Below are 21813 nucleotides of genomic sequence, written 5' to 3'. Positions count from 1 at the left end.
CAGCCGCGACTTAAAGATATCTAGGTAATAAATCTACACTAAGCTGTACACACTATCGGACGTAAGTCGCTGACGAAACCTTGGGGCGACGACGAGCGATCTGGCACGAACCGTCCCGAAAGACCGTGCAAACTTATCAGTCGCGAGCGTCGCGGCTGACAGCCGCGTCCGATAATGTGTCACCACTTTAACAGCATCGCCAGTGCAAGAGGTAGAACAAGCTCACAGAGTATTTTTTTAATTTTATCTTCATCAAACGTCAACGTCAAACGTCAGTGAGAGAAAACAAAATTGATCAAAATTCGATTTCGATCGGACTGGAAAAACCTGTGTTTCTTTTTATTTAGTGAATGGGGATTGATATTATTTTACTGTGTTCTTGTGCCTTTATCAACAATGCATTTACCATATTAGTTACATGTTGAAAACACACACAATTTGTCCATACGCATCATCATGTTTGGTTATAGTAAAGAAGCAGTTAGAGTGAAAGTAAAGGTTTGTGTTGTTCTAAATTTGTATTGCTTAATACTACCATTTCTTTGAGGAAAACTCGAAATAATTGACTTAATTTATCACCTAAATGGCATGGCCTTTTCATAACTTTCTTTTATAATAATATTTCATCTACTTTGACCTTTCCATTAATTTTATTTCAGAAATGTGAAGGAAAACTTCAGCCCGAGTTGAGGAAATTCTCAGTTGATCCGCAAATAACATCTTTGGAGGTATTACAAAGCATCCTCATAAAAGCCTTTGACATTAAGTCTGACTTCACCCTTTCATTCAGAACTGTTGATGATTATGGACAAGAAATATTTTTGCCTTTGTTGTCTGACTGGGACCTGGATGCTGCTTTCCTGAAGTAAGTCATCTTGAACAGTTTTACTTAAAATGACAACACTGTCTAACCATGATATAATTTATTATAGTAACTAAACTTCTGTGTAGTGCAGTTAAAGAAAAAACATTCTAAGCCATCACATATAAAATTCATGGATAAAAATTACATTCTGATTCCAGGTCACACAACATAGCCCTGAACCAAAGATCGGAACCATGTGTCCAACTGAGAGTAGACATGAAGCCATTTGCAGAAGCCTCAGAGGACTGGGAGCCCCCAAGTGTGTCCGCCGTGCAGCCGCCCATGACAACCAGCTACAGAGAACAGCCCACAGTAGCCCCGGCCCCTCAACAGAGTGCTGAAAAACAAGAAACACAGTCAGGCTTTCAAGGCCTGTTCATGAACCATGTAATTTGCATTCTGATATCTTGTTTAAAACCTGAAAAACCAGTTTTGTGACTTTCTTGCATGTGTAATTGTGTATACTGAAAACCGTTTCCTTAACGTGCAACCTAATCTTTCAAGGGTTTCATTCAATACTGTATGTTCCACTGAGTATTTGCATACCCTCTGTTCACTTTATAGAAAAATAAATTTTTAAATAGTATTTTTAAATATTATTCTTTCAGGTTGAAAAAACCTTCAACATGGTGTCAAGAGCCCTAAATCTATATGAAGACCCCAACAATGCCCCACGACCACCACTTTGTGACTCTGAATTCAGAACATTCTTGGATGGAGTCGGACAGATAACTAATGTGCCCAGACTCAGAGAAGTTATTTACTGTGGTGGCATAGACCCTAGTTTAAGGTAATCTAATTTAATAGACATATGGATAAAAATCACATACATAAAAATCTACAAATCTTTTCTATACTAACATGCTTTTCTTTTATGCCTATTTGTAGTTCAGTCCATAACAAGTATATGCATTTCAGGAAAGTTGTATGGAAGCACATCCTCAATGTGTACCCAGAAGGAATGACAGGCAAAGAGAGGATGGATTATATAAAACGAAAAGCTAATGAATACTATGCCCTAAGAAAAAAGTGGAAAGATTGCATACAACAAGGAATGGTAAGCCATAATTTTTTTAGCTTTCTAGAATGCCTAATCATTGTGGTATGCATTTAATGGGACTTTAAGGAATATATTAAAAAATAACACTTTTTACTGTTTTGAAAGTAGAACTGCGTAACTTTCTAATTTTACGCATACATAATGTAACTTTATGATTGTATTTTCAGGTCAACGCTGACCTGGCGTATGTGACGAGCATGGTGCGCAAAGACGTGCTCCGAACGGACAGACATCACAACTTTTACGCTGGGAGTGATGACAACCAGAACATTGCATCGCTTTTCAATATATTGACAACGTAAGTTATCCAAAATCCTACCTACCCTTTTTTTAACATCTGCCTTTGTCAATCCACTACAAGAAACTTAATCCACGTTACGCGATGACCCACATTCCTACCTTTATCGAATTTGTTACTTTGTAGAGCCTGTAAGTACCTACCTATATCAGAATGTGCGATTGCTTCCAGGTATGCCCTAAACCACCCTACAGTGAGCTACTGCCAGGGCATGTCGGACCTGGCGTCCCCGCTGCTGGTCACGATGGGCGACGAGGCGCACGCCTACATCTGTCTCTGCGCGCTCATGGCCCGCCTCCACCCCAACTTCCTGCTAGACGGGGAGGCCATGACCCTCAAGTTCACACACCTGACGGAGTCTTTACAAGTGTATGATCCAGATTTTTACAACTATCTGAAGTCGCAACAAGCGGATGATCTGCTGTTCTGCTACCGCTGGCTGCTGCTGGAAATGAAACGGGAATTTGCATTCGATGATGCCCTCCGTATGTTAGAAGTGCTGTGGGCGTCGCTACCGCAAAAACCAAACACGACTGAACTGTCGTTGGTCGAGAAAGAGTTCGATCCTAATTTAGAAATTGATGATGAACCTCCACCTCTTAGCCCACTAATTAAAGCTCCGCGCGAAAATGCCTACACGAAAGTGTGCGCTATTCGCCGACAAAGTTCTAGTTTTAGTTTGGCCAATGTCAAAGCCCCAAAGCTATCCACATGCAAGCAAATGAATCACAGCCTTGATGAAAACGCTTCGAGAAAAGATGTGAATAATGCATCTTTGAAACATTCCAAGGAATTTCAAAGTTTAGATGAAGCCGCCTTACAAACACAGCAAATTAAGAACGAAGACTCTAGCAATGCTAACAAAGATGGCAGGTTATCCCCAAAGGACACTAAGCTGCAATTGAGGAACACAATGAAATGTGTGCCGGAGCATGGAAAGACTTTGAAAGTGAGTGACAGCTCCGGCACTGCTTGGTCTAGTACAGGGAACCTCGTAAACGGAAATGCAGATGCTAAGGACACTCCGCTAGGGAGCCAGATTAGGCAACTAAGAGACAAAATTTCAAAACATAATAATAAATTCTTCTCTTCCTTAGATATCAATGACAGCTCCATGGACTTGGAATCATCTGAAAGACCAAAAGTGAAAATGATAAAAAACTTAAATGAATTCCTAAACTTAGCAACAGGTAGCAAAACTAATACTAATAGACATGATAAATTATTAAGAACTCGTTCGGTTGTGGAACGTAACTCCAAAGAATGCCCAAAGATTACTCTTACGAAAACATCCTTTGACGAAAATGATGTGAATCCATTCAGTAGTGACAAGAAGATAACAAATAAAGCTAACAAAATAATTAGCAACGAAAACAATGACGGAAGCAGCCCCGACGATTCACAGGAATACTACCCAATGACCACATCCATGACGAGAGAACTAAGACTTGAATTAGAGCATTTAGACCGACAAGTATTCGGACAGTCCTATGTCAATAGATGTAGCATGATTTGTGACTCACCCTCAGATTCCGTTAGCACTGAAGAGAAACCTAATAATGATAAGAAAGAAGTCTGTGATATAGAGCTGAAGACGGAAGTTTCAGAGGTTATAGAGACATTTAAAAAGTCACCAAATCTGGAGACTATACGTTCGAACGCGAGAAGCGCGGAGGATATTTACTTGTGGGAGAACCCGCTGCACCGCACGACGCCGCGCGCGTCCGCCTCGTGCCCGCAGACGCCGGACGAGCAGGCCGAGCTCGAGTACGACGGCGACACCGGCGAGATCATCGAGGAGCACTCGGGGAAGAAGTCCATCACGCCCATCCGCCTGCTGCGCCGGAGCCAGCCGCCGCCGCCGCCGCCGCCGCGCGCCTCCAGCGACGAGGACTCCTCCGACAACGAGGCCGCGCCCAGCGTCGCCGCGCCGCCCTCCGACGTCATGCCCACGTCTAAATCCCACAAGTTCTTCTCCAGCATGTCTCAGGAGCTGGAGAACGCCAAGAGGAACTGCGAGACGCTGCTCATCGCGAAGCAGACGAACCTGCACAGCGTCGCCTCCACTATAAACAGCTTCCAGAAGAAGTATGAAGTGTTCAAGCCTCAGGTGCAGAAGAATATGAACGTGATGGCGGGCGCGGGCGGTGATACAGTAGCACGGGGCAGCGTGGGGAGCCTCCCGCCGCCCTGGGCGCTGGGCGGCGGGAACCCCTTCCTCATGTTCCTGTGTCTGACGGTTCTTCTACAGCATCGGGACTACGTGATGCGCAACAGGATGGACTACAACGAGCTGGCGATGCACTTCGACAAGATGGTGCGCAAGCACAACGTGAACCGAGTGCTCAACCAGGCGCGCCAGATGTACGCACTGTACCTCAAGCAACAGGCGCAGAAGACTGGTGATATTACCACGTAGATTACAAATGTAATAAATGTAAATAAGTATTCTCGTGAAATAGTAAGTTGACAAACAGTGCATTCCTCTTCGTATTATTAGAGATTAATGTTAAATTGAAACCATTAGGTAAAAGTGATATGATAAACGTCGGAGGCTTTCGAATTATTGACTGAGTATTTTGTTTACAGAGAGTAGATATATTTTGGTAATGTTCATACATTACGTTGCATTTATTATTCCGGTTTTCAGTTCAAATGGCCTTTGAACAACATTGCATACAGCATTTCAAAGACATAATTATACAAAATTAGTACATAATGGCATAGATTTTATTTTACACTGTGATATTTCTTTATGTTAAAATTGTTTATAGACCAGTCGAATATATAATTATATGTATTTTTAATTTAAGTATAAATACATACTACAAAATATATTGGTATTTGCCCTGCCTGCTTGAGCTCAAGATCGGGATTCGTTGATATTATACGCCTACATCAGCTATATCCATAATAACCTCTGACTATGCTGAAAATATTATGTTGTAAGTATTCTAGTCTTACATAAATTAGTGAGTCTATCTATGTATTGCTTGTCTTGTTAATTGTAAATACGATTGTACTTATTAGCATCGGCGCTCAGCTCAACTAATTATATTTTTATTCAGCCTGTTAAATACAGTAAACCTGAACTAAATTCTCGTTTTATTTGTGTTCCATTTTAATAGTTACTATTAATTGTAGTTAGTTAAATGATGAAGTAAAACAACAAGTTAAATTAGGTAGGTACTTTAAAATTTATTAACACCAAAATTAAGTAACTTAACATTAACATAGATAACAGACTAAATTATTCTACGATACTATAATATCACAACTTTAAAGCATCTGGAAAAATACAAAGCCGAAACATATAAATTTTTCGAGAGCTAAAATGCCATACAAGGGTATAATTTCATAATTAGTAGGTATGTATTTGTAATCAGAAACGGATCTAGCACGTTCCGTTTGAATCTATAATTTACATATCAGTGCCAAACTTATAACGAATTAGAGCATAATTAATCGAAACTGGGTTCATAAATATTGAGACGAATATCGAATCGAATGACGTTCGAATAAAAGTATGATTAGTAAGTATGTTGTGTGTAAATATTATGACTAGTTCTACCGCGCTACACTATTTACTTCCTCCTGTTCCCTCCTCCGGACAGGATCATGGCGATCCGCATGAAGATGTTCAACACGTCCAGGTATACCGACACCGCTCTGGAAGTAAACATTACGTGCATATTAAGTGAATGTTCCAAAAATAAATAATAAAGGGGGCAAAAACATTTTATTTGGCACACAAACTCAATTTTGATGAAAAACCACCAACTTTAGACTGGCTATAACGCACTCATATTAAGAAACAATATCAAAATGGCCGCCGTTGCATAAGTTGAGTAGGAAGGAGCATTAATCAACTAGAGAGACAGCCTAGTCCGGCCGCCATTTACATATCACTTATTTATCTATGCTAGTCACACAGAACAAGAGTACTTACGAGTTGATGGGGTCATAGGGCTTGTACCCGAAGGTGGGGTGCGTCTCGGCGCGCTTGATGATGTGTTGCGTGTCGTACAACAGGAACCCGCCGAACACGATCAGGCCGCCGTACAGACTGAGGGAGTATAGGCCTGCGGGGGAGAGGGCATTCATCATCAAGTGAAAGACTTCTTATTTTTATCCTATTTCATTAGTGCACACATTTCATCATCAAGTGACATGTTTTTTTTTCTATTTCGATTGTGCCACTGGACACATATGACATCATATTTGTAATTATATGTGAAAGCTTGTTATTAACTCATATGATACCTAATATAATGTTTATATCTCTGTACTTAAAGTTGTTAGCTTTCCAAATAAAATAAAATAAATAAATAAATAAAATAAATCAAACTTATCTTCTGCCATTTTGCATGGTTAAAAATCCTTGATTCAGCCATGTGTGCCTGATCAATTCAAACGCGACAAGCTCGTCGTAAACGTTTGAAAAACGTCGTGTGTCATGGAACTAACAACGTTGTAATTTATAACAAGTCTCATCAGAGGTAAGGCTCCCGATCTTAATTCTAAGGCATAATGGAATGCTAGCAGCAAATAACTAGCTATGCACTAACCAGCCCCGAGCGCGGAGGTGGGCGGCAGGAACATGCCGGCGATGCTGGCGGCGAACACGGCGCCGAGCCCCATGGCCAGCGGCGCGCGCATGTTGAGGAACTCGCCCGACGGCGCGCACACCGCGATCGTGCTGAGACCGCCCACCACGCCTGCTGTGTACCTGCGGAGAGAAGGAGGGTTTAGGGATGAATTGCATGGTTTTTATAAATTTTTACCTCATTGTTATCACCATACGCAGCTTTTGAGACCACCGCCCATGGCTTGTGCAAGGTCTATTGACAATTGGATATTGCTTTATTGCATACACATTTCACAAGATCTATTGATAATTGCATAATATTTTGAAGATATATGAAAGTAGAAAGAGATCACCTATAATTAGGTGATTTATTTATAATATGTGCCATGATGATAACAAGAGTGTATGTGTAGTTTTACTATATTTTTTTAATGTAATTAATAATAACCTTGTAAAGGAAAACATCATGAGGAAACCCTGTCACATTGTACTCCTTCCAAAACAGTGTTATGGCTAAGGACCTTTATGTAAGTACCAACAGTACAGTGAAAAGCTACCTACCACTCACAGATAACAGTTGTGATTGTGAGCATATGAATAAATTAAATATAACTTACCAAGCAGCACGCATGAGAATAGGTCCTCCAAGGAAGCAGATGGGAGCGATGACGGCACCCATGATACCAGTGTGCGCTATCCAGGCAAGCTGCTTAGGACCAAACCCTGGTGTGTAGTCCATGCCACGCACCACCATCCCGGAACCAATCATCAAACCAAGGGTTACGATGATTGACTGAAAAAAAAACAAGAATATTAAATGGAAGCTATAAGTGTTATAAACCTATTAGATTATTCCTTTTTTTGTAGAATAATTTGTATAAATTTAAGTGTTTTTAAGACTTGATATTTGGACTCACCATCCATCCATTCCTTGCAACCAGGTTTAGCAGAGCTGGGGTCCTGAACACCGTGACCGCACTTCCTGCAGTCAGCACTAGTGATCCGGCAATGTAGGCGTAGGTTGTCTTGATGCGGTCCTTCACATACTGTGGCCATAAACTGAAAGTGAACTGATTATTAGTATGTTTTGCAAGTAGAAAGGTACAAGGTATTTGAAACTACTGAAACTACTGCTGTTTAATGTTTAAGGGAATCATATGGGATTATTTCATAACAAAAAATATTATGTAAACTTACTGAGATTCCTGCAATGTGCCAGGCTTCACTCCGGATCCGTAATAACAGAGTGCGACGATTCCTACAGCCGAAGCACCAGCTAATGCACCTTTGCCTAAACTGAATGCTGAAAACATATAGGTTATGTCAGTTATGGCCAGACGACGACTGTACTGTACGCCTTGTAGTCGTGTTTTCAAGACGAAGTTTGGCTTTGCAAGTCACATCAGAGCCCACCAAAACAACAACCCGGATTGAACATACAGGAGTCGCCGTCGCCGGATACGGTGTGGAGGACATGATGATGATGATGTCAGTAATATACAAAGGTTAAGATGATGGCATGATTGCTTTAAATATAAGTTAATGTTCTTACCATTAGGTCCAGCCGGGGCCATCAGTCTCTCCCAGAGCGTCGGGTTGGTGCGAGTGGCGACCCTGGAGCGAGGCTCCCGAGCGTAGTTTCGAATAACATAGTTCTTTGGAACGAATCGTTGAGGGACTGGAGTCTTCAATGTCTGGCTTACGTTGAAGGCGGACCGAGCTACGCACATACGGGACAACATCTTGAAAATCTGCAAAGGTTAGATTATGCCAAACTATAATATTTTCGCTAAATTGGAGTAAGTTAGTACATGTTTGAATTATGTAAAATATAATACGTACTTACAGTTCACTTACTGGTTTTAATGTAGAATATCGGTTCAATGGTATACTTTTCGAGCTACTGTAATATATTTTTTTGTTATGAAATCGCGCAGATGAATAAAATGTAAACAACCACGAAGAATCTAGAAGTTGAAATGGAAATGAGTTAATGAGTGAATGAAACAATGAAACGAACGAACGAATGAATGAACAACGTCATTGAGAATCATTAATCTGTGTCGCATAAGGGCTGCGACAAATCGAATATTTCTATACCATTTATAAAATACGGGTACTTGCCTTGTGTAAGGTAGGCTTAAAAAAAGTAAAATGTCACAATAACGTCTCTGTCAAATTACTTCTGTCAAAATTGTGAGACACGTGCGTTTCTGTTTGTGTATGGTTTATTTTTAAAATAAATAAAATTATCGAGGATATTAGGAAATTTATCAATTAATTAACCATGGTGAAAGTAACTGAACAATCAGGTAAGTAATTAAGTTTTGTACTGAAACATTTCCAGCCTATCTTTTGAATAATTAACACATAACACGATGTGTATCTTTCCTCAGATTCCGAAGAGGAATTAAATCCTGAAACTCACAAGAAATCCCTTGAAAAGTTAAAGAAAACAGATCCAGATTTCTACAATTTTCTGGAGGAGAATGATGAGAACCTGTTGAATTTCGGCGATGACTCCGAAGACGAGGGTTCCGGCGCGGGCAGCGGCGGCGAGGACGATGTACACGAGCCCGGGCCGCTACAAGGGGACAGTGATGAGAGCGACTACGAGGTTATTATATTCTTCAAACCTTTCTATATGCACACTGAAATGCTTGATAATTTCAAACAAGTTCATTTATAGGTTATGAAATCTACTAACACTTTCGTGTTTTTTTTTCTACAAAGATTGGCTTTTTATGATATTAAAGGGGCTTCTAAAGGGTTCATAGATTATAAAAACTACTTGCCTAAAATGCAGTGCAGCAAAAGTGGATAAGTCAAAAACCTCAGTTAGACCCATGTTTGTTTTTCTTGCTCACACTAAATCACTATTATGTAAATTAAAAACCTTATAAATACTTTACAGGATGATAGCGCCAAGCCAACACAGGGCAAGGTAACTCTAAAAATGATTGCGGAATGGCAAGCCGAGCTACAGAGTGAAGTCAAAGTAAAGCTGACCACCCTGACCACGGTCATCAAAGCCTTCAACGCGGCCATGTTGAGGGTTACCACCGAGGATGGAGCTGTTGCTGCAGACTTCAAGGTGGAAGGTAAGGATCAAAATAATTTGATGATTTAATGGTTCATTTTAATACATAACCCACAGCCTCATCCTAGTGATTGGAATTTCCAGAATATAAATACCTTAAGTAGAGAGAATAGAGAAAGAAAGTGGAGTCTTCTTTACAATTGCTGTTTCAAAATTGCCCTTTTTAATTTTCAGGTTCATCTGTCTTCAATGCAGTCATACAGATGTGTGTTCTTTACTTACCAAATGCACTAAAGAAGTACCTGGGCATGGAACAGTCTGGCAAAGATCCCCAGAAATGTAAACACTTTAAGAAAATCAAAGGGCCCTTGATAGCATATCTCTCAGACTTGCTAAAACTTCTGGGAGGAGTCACTTCCACCAACATACTGACAGTACTGTTGAAACACTTGCACCAAATGTCAGTGTATGTGGCTTGCTTTGGGAGGATATCCAAGCAATCTCTGAAGAGGCTCATCACTCTCTGGAGCAGTGGAGAGGAGACAGTGAGAGTGCTGGCATTCCTGTGCATCCTACGGATTACTAGAAACCAGCAGACATCCCTACTAGAACTGGTCCTGAAAGCCATGTACTTGACTTACGTAAAGAACTGCAAGTTTGTCAGTCCGTCCACTTGGCCCGGCATCAACTTCATGAGGAGATCTTTGGTGGAGATGTTCACTCTGGACCTGAACATATCGTACCAGCATGTGTTCCTGTACATACGACAGTTGGCTATTCACTTGAGGAACGCAATAGTGGTGCAGAAGTTGGAGAATCGGCAGGCAGTGTACAACTGGCAGTTTGTGAACTCGCTGCACCTGTGGGCGGAGCTGCTGGGGGCCACCGCGGGCCGGCCGCAGCTGCAGCCGCTCGTGTACCCGCTCGTCATGGTCATCACCAACACCATCCGCCTTGTGCCCACGCACCAGTACTACCCGCTCAGGTTCCATTGTGTGGAGATACTGATCAAGCTGTCGAAGGAAGCTAATACTTTCATCCCAATCCTGCCCCATCTTGTTGAGGTAAATAACATCAATGTCTAATGACAGGGCCACACTACCGTGATATGCCAATAATTTCCGCAGTAATTGATGATATTAAACAAATGAAAAATATACCTTAAATCATTTGTTTAGTGATGAAATAACACCAACGATTAACGTCCATTACCGCGGTAGCCCTAGCATAAATCACTTTGTTTATTCATAGCAGATTTACAGATTATCTTTATTAAAATGGAGTATTTTATCGACAGGTTCTAACAAGTTACGACTTCAACAAAAGGCATAAGAAGGTGTCTATGAAACCGCTGGACTTCTCCTGCATCTTGAGGCTCGCCAAGTCGCAGTTGGCGGAGAACGGCTTCAAAGACTCAGTCATTGAGAGGGTGTACGCGCTCCTCCTCGAGTATACCGCCAACGAATCGAGCAGCATCGCCTTTCCCGACATAATCATACTTGCAGTTATACAGGTACTTATACAACATAGTTTCATACAGTCCTATTGCTAATGTATATGATTATTAAATGTATATTCTTAAACTTATTATTTATACTTCCAGATCAAACAATTCCTAAAAGTCTGCACAGTTTCCAACTACACAAAGAAATTACGACAGCTACTTGAAAAAATCGAAGAGAATGCCAAATTCATAGAGCGCGAGAGAGCCAAGATCAGCTTCGCCCTGAGCGACACGAAGATGATCGCGGCGTGGGAGGCCAGCGTGCGGACCAAGGGAACACCACTGTCGACCTTCTACGACAACTGGAGCAAGATCAACAAGATCCAGAAACGAAAGAAGATCACTAAGAACGACGAAATGGCCGACGATCTGCCCATGATCAAGAGGACCAAGTTGTCGGAGAAGGCGGAGAAGAAGGTCAGCAGAAACGAACAGGAGCAGCTGGAGCTGTTCCCGTCCGACAGCGAGGATGAACCCAAGTTTGGGCTCGAGGATGACGCTGAGGATGAAGCTCCAAAGCCCAAAAAGGACAAAAAGAAGAAGTTAAAGAAGAAGAAAGCAAAGGCGGCAGTACAAGATATCGAAATTAACGACAATGTGAAGGATGAGCCAGACATGGTGCAAGACTTCAGTGCGGCTGATTGGTAAAGTTGGACCTTTATTTAGTATTTCAGTACTAGCTTAAGTAATGGAGTTTATGTATGTTATACTAAATAAATACATTATTGTAAGTAAAATATATAAATGTTTTTATAAATTACTTCAGCATGTACTAACAAACCTTTTCAAACATTAGAACTGTAGTTAGCTCAAGATCCTTTGTCCCGATCATTCAGTTACTAACTGGGCAAAAATTCTACAAAACAAAAGCAAATTAACCGATCGGTAATACATGTAATCGACCACCAAATAAGCTCTCAATGAATATAAAAATGCAAATTTATTTCAAATAACTTAAACTCACAATATAACAAATATTAAACAATACTACTTAAAAAAAATGATGCTGTGAGGTTATTGAAGCTCAGGGTACACCCTGGAGGAAGTAGGTCCACGTCAGGGGCGGCTCGGGCGGGCAGCACTCGATGCTGACGCTGCCCGACGGCAGAGGATCCGCGCCCCGGACAGAGCTGGATAGATGCACGGCCACCTTAATTTCCTGGAAATTGGATATAAAATATTAGTTTTCCGGCTGCTAGAATATTTAATGAGGAACATTCTATATATTCTATTGAAAAAGTCAAAGCACCCAATTTTCCTAAGCATTTAAAAATACTTATCAGCCTCCCTACTCAAGAGCATTGTCCGGTACGGGTTTTGCATAATATGAGACATAATAATTTAAAATTTTGTAAATTACCTGTTTGGCATTGATCTGTTCGAGATTGGAGTCGACGGTGAATTCTGGAGCGTCAACGTTTATTTGGAACGTCTTGGCCTCGTCGAATACGTTCTTGAAGTGTATGTAGGTGGCCGCCCCCACCGGCACGGAGTAGGGGCCCCGCGGCCGCGGCGCCGTGCCCACGCCCGATATAGCGAACCTGGAACAAGTATGACGTAGGGCTAGAGTCAGAGTAATACATAATTATTATGCTGGCACCCCTCTTGGCTATTCATATTTGCCATTACGTACCCCACTTGGCTATTAGGTACCAACCTAGAATGTACAAGTTTTAAAGTAAAAAACGCTAAAATACCTACGGTTACTTGTGGCGGAAACGTATATTCAAAAAGTTATTATTAATTTATTCACTTTCGGCGGCCATAAATAGCTGAAAAACATTTGTAGGTACCATAAGTTAATTTCATTTTAAACACGTACACATATTTGCCGGCGACGCGTGAATCAAAGGTCACCTCGCAAGTGAGCTCGCCCAGTCGCGTCGGCTCGAACCACACCACAAACTTGCCCTTCTCCAGAGGGGATAGCACGTACTTCTTATCCAGCACAATACAAGGGTCGGATGTCTGAAAAAAATATTATATTTTTAATAAATAATATACCTAATTGCGATATATAGGTACGCAGATGCGGTTGTTCCTCCATCAAACATATAAAATAAAATTTTACTCTTTTTAAATTAGCATCATTAGCATTCTTTCCGGTTTTAACAAATGAAAGACAACAAACTAGCGTAGACGACGCACCGTTGCACTAAACTCGGTCTTCGCATCTTTCCTATTCTGCACTCTCAAGCGCAGCGGCACCGAGGCGCCGAGGGGGCAGGTCGCAGCCACTCTCTTCACCTTGCCCGGGAGGCAGCTCAGCATCATCCTGTATACACACGAGCCCACCAGCGGGTGCTGGATCTCCAGCAACTCCTCAGTCTCCCCGACTATTAGAGGCGCGTATGTCACTAAGAGACTGGCCTGGAATAAATAAATGCCGTTGGAATCTTGATGCTATTTTACTCATGCAGCATTGCTATCATTCGTCAGTACCTACCTATGCCAAACACATGCCTCACTATCCTAATAGTTCCTAGCATAACGTATCTTAGTCGTTACTTTCTTGTTGTTTCTTACGTACCCGTGCACCTTGCGGTACGGTGATAGTATCCGGCACCCGCAGCGACGGGCTGCTGACTCGGAAGTCGATGTCGTGGCTCAGCGGGTTGGTAACCGAGATTTCCCTCTGAGCCGTGTCTCGAGCGGTGGCGACCAAGTGGATCGTGTCCACAATATCGCTCCGTGTCACTGTCGCGTTTATCGTGTAATATTGGTACTCTTTGGTGTCTTCGTTCACGAACATCACCTGGAAGAAGATCACGTTTTTATGTGTCAGTGTGTTCTATGGTTGATGATGGCCAGGATCGCATTGCTAACTTCTTCTTTATAGCGTGAGGGTGACCAACACTTGAGTACGTCCAAGGTTTTTCACCGTGATAAAGAGATTCTGACTTGCCTCGCTTGTCTGAATTGCGTCATTCGCTGCCGGCCCAGGATGCGCTGGACGTATATACAGGGTGTTGCAAAAAGGGTATGCTAAGCTGAAAGAGGGTGACTCAGGAGGTCATTCTGATCAACTTTTGTTCTACGAGTTTTGGAAATTAACAAAAAAAATATTCGTTATTCATAGTAAAAAGTCACGTGACCAATAGAGTTTCTATGGAAAAGGAAATATTTTTTTCGTGAATTTTCATAACTCGTAGAACAAAAGTTGTACAGGATGACCCCCTGAGTATATCCTTTTTGGAACAACCTGTAAAAAAAAGTTGATACATACGCCACTCGGGGAGGCTTCGCACACCCATTGCTAGCTGGGCGCTAGTTATTTACTACAGTCACCTTAATCTGCATGGCGCAGGGTCCGTAGCACACGAGGCTCCAGGGGCAGCGCGCCGCCGCGTCGCCCCACACCCGCACCTCCCGCGGGTACTTCAGCTCGTACAGGCCGTCGAACTTGTCGGGCACTGTCTTCACCACTTCGGAGAATACTGTGTAGGTTTCTGGGACCTGAATAAAAACTGGAGTTAGTTTATGTTTAACTAGCATTTCCCGCAAGCTGCGTTTCGACTTAAAAAGAAAGCCCTTTAAGTCGAAACGGGATTAAAGTAGAGCAGTAAAAAAACTGCATCAAAGTTCTAACATTTGGCATTTTATCGGGCAGAATAAATATTAGTGTTCTGTTATGGGTCTATATCTTAATTAACGGAGCTTAAAAACGTAGTCACTATTTTTTTATCAGTGGTTTCGAAGCCTATTATCTAAGTTTTTCTCCTCACTTACCTCTGTAATATTATAAACTTTCAAGTCCAGCGTATACCGGTCCTTAGCTGGTACTTCGAAATCGATTACTTCGTTCGGTTTCGGATGCTCTCCGACCCCCACCAGTTTTAACATGAGAGACTGATCCCCTAGGGGAGCGAATAAAACTTGTTCCTGAAAATAGTTAATGAGCATAAAAGCAGCACAATCATGTAAATGTCAGAGGGGTTATAGCATAACATCCATAACATAAATATTACGGGTACAATATAGGTACAATACACATTACACAGACTTGAGAGATTTCCAGTCTTGAGTCTAGATTAAACTTAGTTTAGACTGGTTTAGGCAAAAAATGTTTACCTCAGCGACCCCCATGACTCTTGGTTTAAATGTAATCGGAATGAGGTACTTTGAGTTCGGTTGGATGTTAAATTCCTTCAGCGTTTCAAAGCAGCCGCTAGTTCCCGTCATTTCTGAAAGAACTAGCCATGGCTCATCCGATCTGAAAACATACAAGTATATACATACTAACAACATTTTAAATTAACTATCACAGAAATATTTTTATCACAAATGTGTGTAATTTTTACGTTTAACAGCGTTTGAGAATGTAATCACATTTTGTACTCACGGATTGACAACGGTGACTTGCTCAGTAACAGTTTCTCGAACCGGTGCGTGGAAGTACAGGGTTTGAGTCTGGACGGCGCCAGTGTCCATACAGGCCGCGAACATGGCCACCTCCAGCTGCTTGTACCTCTCTATCACGCAACACGCCTGAAATTCAGACAAATGTTTCCAACATTTTTGATATGTTGTGAATTTGTGATCTAGTCTTAGTAGGCTAGTAAAGTGTTTGATTCCAACTACCATACAATCGTATTACTTCAACTACCATATTGTGCTGAAACTCTACATATCTCATCAGCCGTGTTGGAATAGTTGGCAAAACGACTTACCCACACTTTCACGAAGGGATTGTGCATTTTAGGTCTGTACGTGATCGTGAATGTGACATTAGCGCGGGCCTCTATGTTGCCATGCATGGGGGAGATCGTGAACTCCCCTGTAATCAAAGGTTGCCACCAAAATCTACCGAAAAAAAGATGTTATTGTAATCCGAAATTGATAAACATAAGCAATAATATACCTACCCTAGATGCACAGCATTGACTTCCATGTATGATGGATGCATGGTTATAGTAGAGGGTTGTCTCACCTAGTTCCGAAATCGCCCTTATTCATAAGCATGAGTTTCATCACTTTGCATCCCTTCTTCCGAACCGTCCCGAACTGCAGCGACTCTTGGCTCAGACACAAACACATGTCTGTAGCACTGCCTTGAAGGCGCACTAGCGGTTTGATCGTCGATAATACTGCCATATGTAACTGTAATAAAAACGAAGAGCAGCAGTTCATTAGAGTACCTATAATTACTATTAGGACAACGGTTATAAACACACAGTCTATATCTGTGTATAAACATAAATAAAATATTGACTCACTTGGACATCAAAGTTGTTGATAAGTCCGAATGGTTTAAAATATATCTTTACTGGCATTTTCGTATGAGGCTTGAGAAGCACTCGTTTTGGTACAACTTTCAGAGAAGATAGAGCTCTCTGATTGTCTTTAGCCATCTGCTCATCCACTTTCTTGGTATTGAATCTTTTCAAGTTATCGACTCTGAAGAAGAAAACAGTGTTTTATAGCAAGAAACTATGTACCTGTAGTAAAATTCGTTTGTATTAGTTAATTACCTGGATACAGGACTTTCATGAACCGGCCCGGTTTTTTCTGGACAAAGACAGATGCTGGTTCCTTGGGAAGACACGTCATCGTCTTCGATAGTTGGATAAATACTCTTAAAGTCCAGAAAAGCTTCAATGGCCACTTCACTATGGTTCATCACCTCAATTTCTTTGACCACCTTTTCTCCCACCTTTACGGGTCCCAGATCAAACGTCTTTTGGCAACCTTCATATAGATCGAATAGTAACTGAACCCCTGTAAATGAAGGACATCGTTACCAGAGATTGTTGGTTCAGTAGCCATTTTGATACATCACATGTAAACATAATTCTACCAAAGATCTATTAAGTGGTTTCCATATTAAATTTTTACTCATAATCACTGTTTTGAAAGCTCACCTTCTCCATTGATAGTAACCACCTCTTCACACAGAGTGTTGAGCCAGAACGACAGTTTAAACTCGTATAGTTGGACGGCCTTAGGCCTGAAGTACACGGAGACCTTGCCCGAGTCTCCGGGCGCCAGGGAACGGCCCGAGTGGATGTGCACGAACAAGTTAGGGGTGTTCGAGAATGTACACGATAAACTGGAATCATTAAATTCTGTGAGGGAGTCATCCCTAATGTGTAGTAATTAATCTGCTTCTTAAAAAAGAATAACGTTTCGGACTTTAGCTATTATAGTATAGTAGTCTCTCCGGAGATTTTTGTCACGACTGCAATCGCGCACAGGAGTGGATTCCAATGTGCAGTTGTCAAAAGTGGGTGTAGTATCGTTGTAGCATCAGCAATAATTTTGAATGGTCAATAAAAGCCACAAAACTAGCTAATATTAAAATCTGAATTCCATGAAAAGAACCGGGTAACATGAAAGAACTCACAATAAGTCTTTTTGGTCGTCGTTAAATATTAGGAAGGTTTTCTTGTAAGTATCATCGGGCGCATTGACGATACACTTCCCAAAATCGTGTTCCATATTGTTGATATTACTGAATCGATATTTCGGCTTCTCTATTTCGGCATGCAAAAGAATGTTGTAAATTGGACCATCAGTAATCTGAAATTACATTAGGTAATTGAAATTATTACAGAACGTTATTGATGGGTGTTTCTTCAACGTCATAACTATAACAGACTACCCATAAAACGTATTAGTTTCTTTAATGGCTACGTTTTCTAGTCTACTTTCAATGCTGTTAAACGACTCACGTTCAGCGTCACAGGAAAACATTCCACAGGTACTTTCTTGAGCTCAAACCGCAGCACACACTCCGCTTCCTCAGCGGGCGCCACGTGGCCGCTCCTCGGGCCCACCTCCACGCTCAGGTACTTCCTCACCGAGGCGCAGGCGTACCTCCAGTTGTAGCAGAATGTCGCCGACCCCTCGTTCTTTATTGTGAACGGGATCGTCCGTTCGTATGTCGACGCCGTCTACGTAACCATAAATTTTAGATACCTATTTAATTAATTCCCATATAAATAATAATACATAAGGTGTCATTTTCATACTGTTAAAGGTGTTTAGTACACAGCAGAAAATATGTAAAAACTGTACCAAAGTATCATCATCATCACGACTCATCACGTCTCCACTGTTGGGGCACGGTTCTCCTTCCAATTAATGAAGAGTTTAGGCCTAGTCCACCACGCTGGCCAAGTGCGGTTTGGCGGTACCAAAGTATGCTATGCTGTAATAACCTGGTCAAAGTGGATACTCGTAATAGCTTCAGGGTTCAACGTGTGCTGGTAATCCTTCATCTTGTAAGTGACAGTCGGTTGTATCGAGTAGCTGAGAGCGTTCACACACAGCACCAGCGGCCGCGACACATGCGTCACTTTGCAATGTATCTTGAAAGTTAGCGGCCCGTCTTTTGTTGGTGTGTAGACTATTCTGTTGAGGGAAGCTTTTTTGAGAATTGAACAAATGTGATACTTTTATACATACTAGTATGAATTTATTGTTCACCACAATAGCAAAACATACAAAAAAAGACTTATAAACTAGGAACATTGATCAATAGGAGGCCCTTCTTAAGTAAGTGTGTAATGTATATTCTAACCTTATTGGTGTATCGCTGCACGGTTTCAAAATACCTTCCGGAGGTAGGACCACTACCGAAGCTTTGCCAGATTCATTCAATAAAGAATTTCCCTTAAATTCAAACGTAAGCTCCTCCATTTCAGAGTTCCGCAAAACAACTGTATCTGAAGTTGTGAACCCAATCATTGAATTTTTTATGAGAAGATTGCACGGAACAAATGTCACTTTAGCTTCTCTGACTATTCCCACCACCAACATATCTAGTTCTATACTCTTGGCAGGTAAATGTACCTTCCAAAGTGACTCATACACCTGGAAAAAATATATCGATCTTTATTGAAACTGCATAAGTACTTGTAGAGTATCTAAATGGTACATTTTCTGGATCTAATTATTGTAATTAATTATCGCCATATATGAGTAGTCATATTATTATGTTACCGCTGCTCTACGGAAAACAGCGCTACGCTAGTCTAGTGTTGTAGTTCTCACTACCGGTATTTTTCGGTGCCTTATATCGCGTAAAAAATACATTAAATTTAATGAATCTCACCCCCGGCGCGGTCGGCACAAACGTGAAGGTGACTTCAGAGGAGCTGCCTCCGTCCACATAGTCCTTCAGTTTATTGCTATGCATCGGAACCAGCTCGGACTCATCCGACAATACCGACTCTATCAAGTATTCGTAACCTTCAACGGTCGGGTTTACCACGTTTAATGACCTGGGATGAACAATATTATGGGTAATGAAGCTACTTCGAATTGGTTGTGAGACGCAAAAAACAAAATCATCCGCGATCCATATTTTTTATGGAGACCTAAAAATCGTTTTCTTCATACAAAAGACATCAACGCGTTCACTGAACTTTCAAAAAACTTCAAATCATACAAAAGACATCAACGCGTTCAATGAACTTTCAAAAAACTTCAAAGTCTACTACAATTTGATGAATGTCGGTGCGCGGATATGCGATAAAACAAATCGCGAGGAATTTATATGAATATCGCTTAAAAATCGTGTCGCCTTGGTGAATCACACACAATGTCCCACTACCATCAATGAATCCTGTAATTTTTCCATATCCTTAAATTTGCTGAAAATTATGAAGACATACTTTTTATAGCAGCCCGAGCCCAACACGTTGAATTCTAAGACAGTGGTGTGTTCAGCCAACTCCTTCCCTCCCTTCCTCCGGCCTGACGTCAAGTAGTCACTCTCTTCCACGTCCAGATGTATGTAGGGGATCAGCGACCTCGCTTTTATCCTGCAGCTTAGATTTTGGTCTTGCGTATCTAGGTTATCTGAAGAATCAGTTGTGCAAAATTATAACCAATTTAGGAATACTTAATTACTTTAATTAATGCAACTTTAAATAACTTTGTTCCAATTACCTATGTCACTGGTAAGCCGTACTCGATACTCGAAAGCCTCGAGCGGAGAGAATTTGACCGTAAACGTTTCGAGTTTCTGCGGCGGTATGCACGCTCTGCTCGGAGCCACACTGAACGGCTGGTCGGCCTCGAACCACGTGTCCGCGCTCTCTCGGTCCACAGATCCACTGAACAACGTCACCCTACTCTCATCTGAAAGTTCACTCAAATTAATTAGTTAATTCACTCAGATGAAGGTCCTTTATCGAATGTAGAGTATATTTACCTGCTGGTTTGTCTTGACTCTCTGGCTCAGGTTCTTCGACTGGTACAGCGGTCTCACTCACTACCGCAAGGTTGACGGTTAGCTGAAAATATAATAATGTAGGATAGATGTATACTGTCTGATTGATAATAATTTGTGCCTTGGCCTTATTGACCATGATTGCATTAAAACTTACCTCTGAAATGATGTTCTTATCAATTCTTGTTGGGAAGTGTTCGTCAATGTAGAATCTCCAAGCAATCCTCATGGGTACATCTCCAATATTTTCGACACTAAACTCAAATGTTTTGCTCTGAAATGTATAAGTACAAGTATAGAATAGTTAAGTAGTTTGAGTACCTACTTATCACGATTTATTACCTTTCAAAAACTACGAATCAATTATCGATATGATAATGATATTATTTTATGTATTACATACCTCGTAAATAAAGATATCTGCCAGATGTATTTTGTCTTCCAAATTGCTTTTGTATTTGGCATACTCCGTGACTGCTGAATACAGTATTGCTATATTTAATGCCGTTAGGGGTGCTCCGATAGGAAATACTTCTTTTTCAGGTGTGATTTGTGCCTGTCTCTCAATTATGCCGAGATCGCTGTAAATAAATCATATTTAGTTTTAAAAGATGTTGAACGATTTAGTAGGTTATATTTAAATAGTTTTACATACCCATCATGTCCGAACTCCACCGCACACTGTTGATTATCCCAAGCTGGGTCTTTAATCTCCATCGCCAGGTCCTCATCATTGACTGCTACAAGGCTGCATTCTAGTAATTCCTGTCGACAAATAATAGCTTTTATTAAATAAGATTCTATCTCTACCGAAAAATAATTGGTAGTAATCTCATACTACTAAATACATTTCTTTAACTTTCTTTATCATTACAACCGAGGCTTAGTTGTCGGCTGTACGAAGAAGGCCGAGGACAGAGTTTTTGGCGTCTCGCCTAGGTCTGGCAGTGAACGATTACTCGCTGATAATAATGACGGTATACCTTCATTAAAATGACGGGTTCCGCAGACAAGTACACAATCTCCAAGTCCTTCTCCTCTCCGGGGCTGATGTACCCGCTGGATGGTTTAACCAATAGGAACACGGCGTCGCGCCACGTGAACTTGTAGAGCTTGTCGGAGTTGTTAGCCATGACGACGGTCCGTCTGTGCATCACTGCTACCTCACACCCTCCTGGGAATTTTAAATATTAAGAGTATAGTAATTTTTGTAAATAACTTGTATTCCTATGTTACGAGATTGCTAGGGTAGAGCAGCAGGTCCGGAAAGTCGCCGTAGT

The 21813-nt window shown here is 41.3% G+C and overlaps 4 protein-coding genes across 6 annotated transcripts in view; 2 read left to right on the top strand and 2 right to left on the bottom strand.

The window, feature by feature from the left end:
• The first annotated feature begins 270 nt into the window (after positions 1–270).
• LOC105385869 lies at positions 271–5320 on the top strand. The gene is made up of 7 exons (XM_011556313.3): positions 271–498; positions 660–865; positions 1024–1252; positions 1474–1655; positions 1784–1922; positions 2093–2223; positions 2395–5320. Exons 1-7 carry the CDS (start codon positions 457–459, stop codon positions 4640–4642), a joined length of 3177 nt encoding a protein of 1058 aa, XP_011554615.3. The 5' UTR covers positions 271–456; the 3' UTR covers positions 4643–5320.
• Positions 5321–5396: 76 nt separating this feature from the next.
• On the bottom strand, positions 5397–8802 carry LOC105385868 (growth hormone-inducible transmembrane protein). Of its 3 annotated transcripts, none has more exons than XM_011556310.3 (8): positions 8658–8802; positions 8364–8562; positions 8009–8114; positions 7729–7870; positions 7429–7604; positions 6792–6952; positions 6173–6305; positions 5397–5892 (listed from the first exon to the last, which is right to left on the bottom strand). In XM_011556310.3, the coding sequence occupies exons 2-8, from the start codon at positions 8551–8553 to the stop codon at positions 5808–5810; spliced, it is 993 nt and encodes a 330-aa protein (XP_011554612.3). In that variant the 5' UTR covers positions 8554–8562; positions 8658–8802; the 3' UTR covers positions 5397–5807. The 3 variants fall into 3 exon arrangements, with proteins under 3 accessions (XP_011554612.3, XP_011554614.3, XP_048485560.1); XM_011556312.3 differs by having other exon boundaries at positions 8669–8802; XM_048629603.1 differs by having other exon boundaries at positions 8654–8798.
• Positions 8803–8974: 172 nt separating this feature from the next.
• LOC105385867 (nucleolar complex protein 2 homolog) lies at positions 8975–12096 on the top strand. Its single transcript, XM_011556309.3, has 6 exons — positions 8975–9123; positions 9208–9428; positions 9726–9912; positions 10086–10915; positions 11149–11364; positions 11455–12096. Exons 1-6 carry the CDS (start codon positions 9099–9101, stop codon positions 12001–12003), a joined length of 2028 nt encoding a protein of 675 aa, XP_011554611.3. The 5' UTR covers positions 8975–9098; the 3' UTR covers positions 12004–12096.
• A 259-nt stretch (positions 12097–12355) lies between these two features.
• The window catches only part of LOC105385906 (hydrocephalus-inducing protein homolog), a 32548-nt gene continuing 23090 nt past the window's right edge, over positions 12356–21813 (bottom strand). The window contains exons 54-79 of the mRNA XM_048627801.1: positions 21517–21707; positions 21189–21298; positions 20937–21114; positions 20691–20807; positions 20516–20597; positions 20251–20442; positions 19974–20160; positions 19412–19580; positions 18878–19170; positions 18516–18708; positions 18027–18248; positions 17699–17874; positions 17217–17404; positions 16827–17073; positions 16572–16752; positions 16286–16455; positions 16026–16158; positions 15698–15843; positions 15427–15568; positions 15085–15237; positions 14644–14811; positions 13886–14110; positions 13504–13725; positions 13178–13323; positions 12716–12896; positions 12356–12514 (exon numbers count right to left, since the gene is read on the bottom strand). Coding sequence (XP_048483758.1) covers positions 12380–12514; positions 12716–12896; positions 13178–13323; positions 13504–13725; positions 13886–14110; positions 14644–14811; positions 15085–15237; positions 15427–15568; positions 15698–15843; positions 16026–16158; positions 16286–16455; positions 16572–16752; positions 16827–17073; positions 17217–17404; positions 17699–17874; positions 18027–18248; positions 18516–18708; positions 18878–19170; positions 19412–19580; positions 19974–20160; positions 20251–20442; positions 20516–20597; positions 20691–20807; positions 20937–21114; positions 21189–21298; positions 21517–21707 — 4547 coding nt within the window. The 3' untranslated portion in view covers positions 12356–12379. The remainder of the gene's footprint in view (positions 12515–12715; positions 12897–13177; positions 13324–13503; positions 13726–13885; positions 14111–14643; positions 14812–15084; positions 15238–15426; positions 15569–15697; positions 15844–16025; positions 16159–16285; positions 16456–16571; positions 16753–16826; positions 17074–17216; positions 17405–17698; positions 17875–18026; positions 18249–18515; positions 18709–18877; positions 19171–19411; positions 19581–19973; positions 20161–20250; positions 20443–20515; positions 20598–20690; positions 20808–20936; positions 21115–21188; positions 21299–21516; positions 21708–21813) is intronic.

The sequence above is a fragment of the Plutella xylostella genome, chromosome 4, assembly GCF_932276165.1.
Source record: "Plutella xylostella chromosome 4, ilPluXylo3.1, whole genome shotgun sequence".
NCBI classification, from domain to species: Eukaryota; Metazoa; Arthropoda; class Insecta; order Lepidoptera; family Plutellidae; genus Plutella; species Plutella xylostella.
Note: the sequence above shows the minus strand (reverse complement) of the source record. Positions and strands in the feature narration are given on the sequence as shown.

What these genes read in the sequence shown, in the direction of transcription:
- LOC105385869 (XM_011556313.3), top strand. Translation starts at nt 457, where the DNA reads ATGTTTGGTTATAGTAAAGAAGCAGTTAGAGTGAAAGTAAAG. An exon ending in CAGTTAGAGTGAAAGTAAAG is followed by an intron (nt 499 to 659) that starts GTTTGTGTTGTT and finishes ATTTTATTTCAG; the next exon opens with AAATGTGAAGGAAAACTTCA. An exon ending in CTGGATGCTGCTTTCCTGAA is followed by an intron (nt 866 to 1,023) that starts GTAAGTCATCTT and finishes TTCTGATTCCAG; the next exon opens with GTCACACAACATAGCCCTGA.
- LOC105385868 (XM_011556310.3), bottom strand. Translation starts at nt 8,553, where the DNA reads ATGTTGTCCCGTATGTGCGTAGCTCGGTCCGCCTTCAACGTAAGCCAG. An exon ending in TTGCAAGGAATGGATGGATG is followed by an intron (nt 7,605 to 7,728) that starts GTGAGTCCAAAT and finishes TTTTTTTTTCAG; the next exon opens with TCAATCATCGTAACCCTTGG. An exon ending in CACCTCCGCGCTCGGGGCTG is followed by an intron (nt 6,306 to 6,791) that starts GTTAGTGCATAG and finishes TCTCCCCCGCAG; the next exon opens with GCCTATACTCCCTCAGTCTG.
- LOC105385867 (XM_011556309.3), top strand. Translation starts at nt 9,099, where the DNA reads ATGGTGAAAGTAACTGAACAATCAG. An exon ending in GAAAGTAACTGAACAATCAG is followed by an intron (nt 9,124 to 9,207) that starts GTAAGTAATTAA and finishes ATCTTTCCTCAG; the next exon opens with ATTCCGAAGAGGAATTAAAT. An exon ending in TCCTGCCCCATCTTGTTGAG is followed by an intron (nt 10,916 to 11,148) that starts GTAAATAACATC and finishes TTTTATCGACAG; the next exon opens with GTTCTAACAAGTTACGACTT.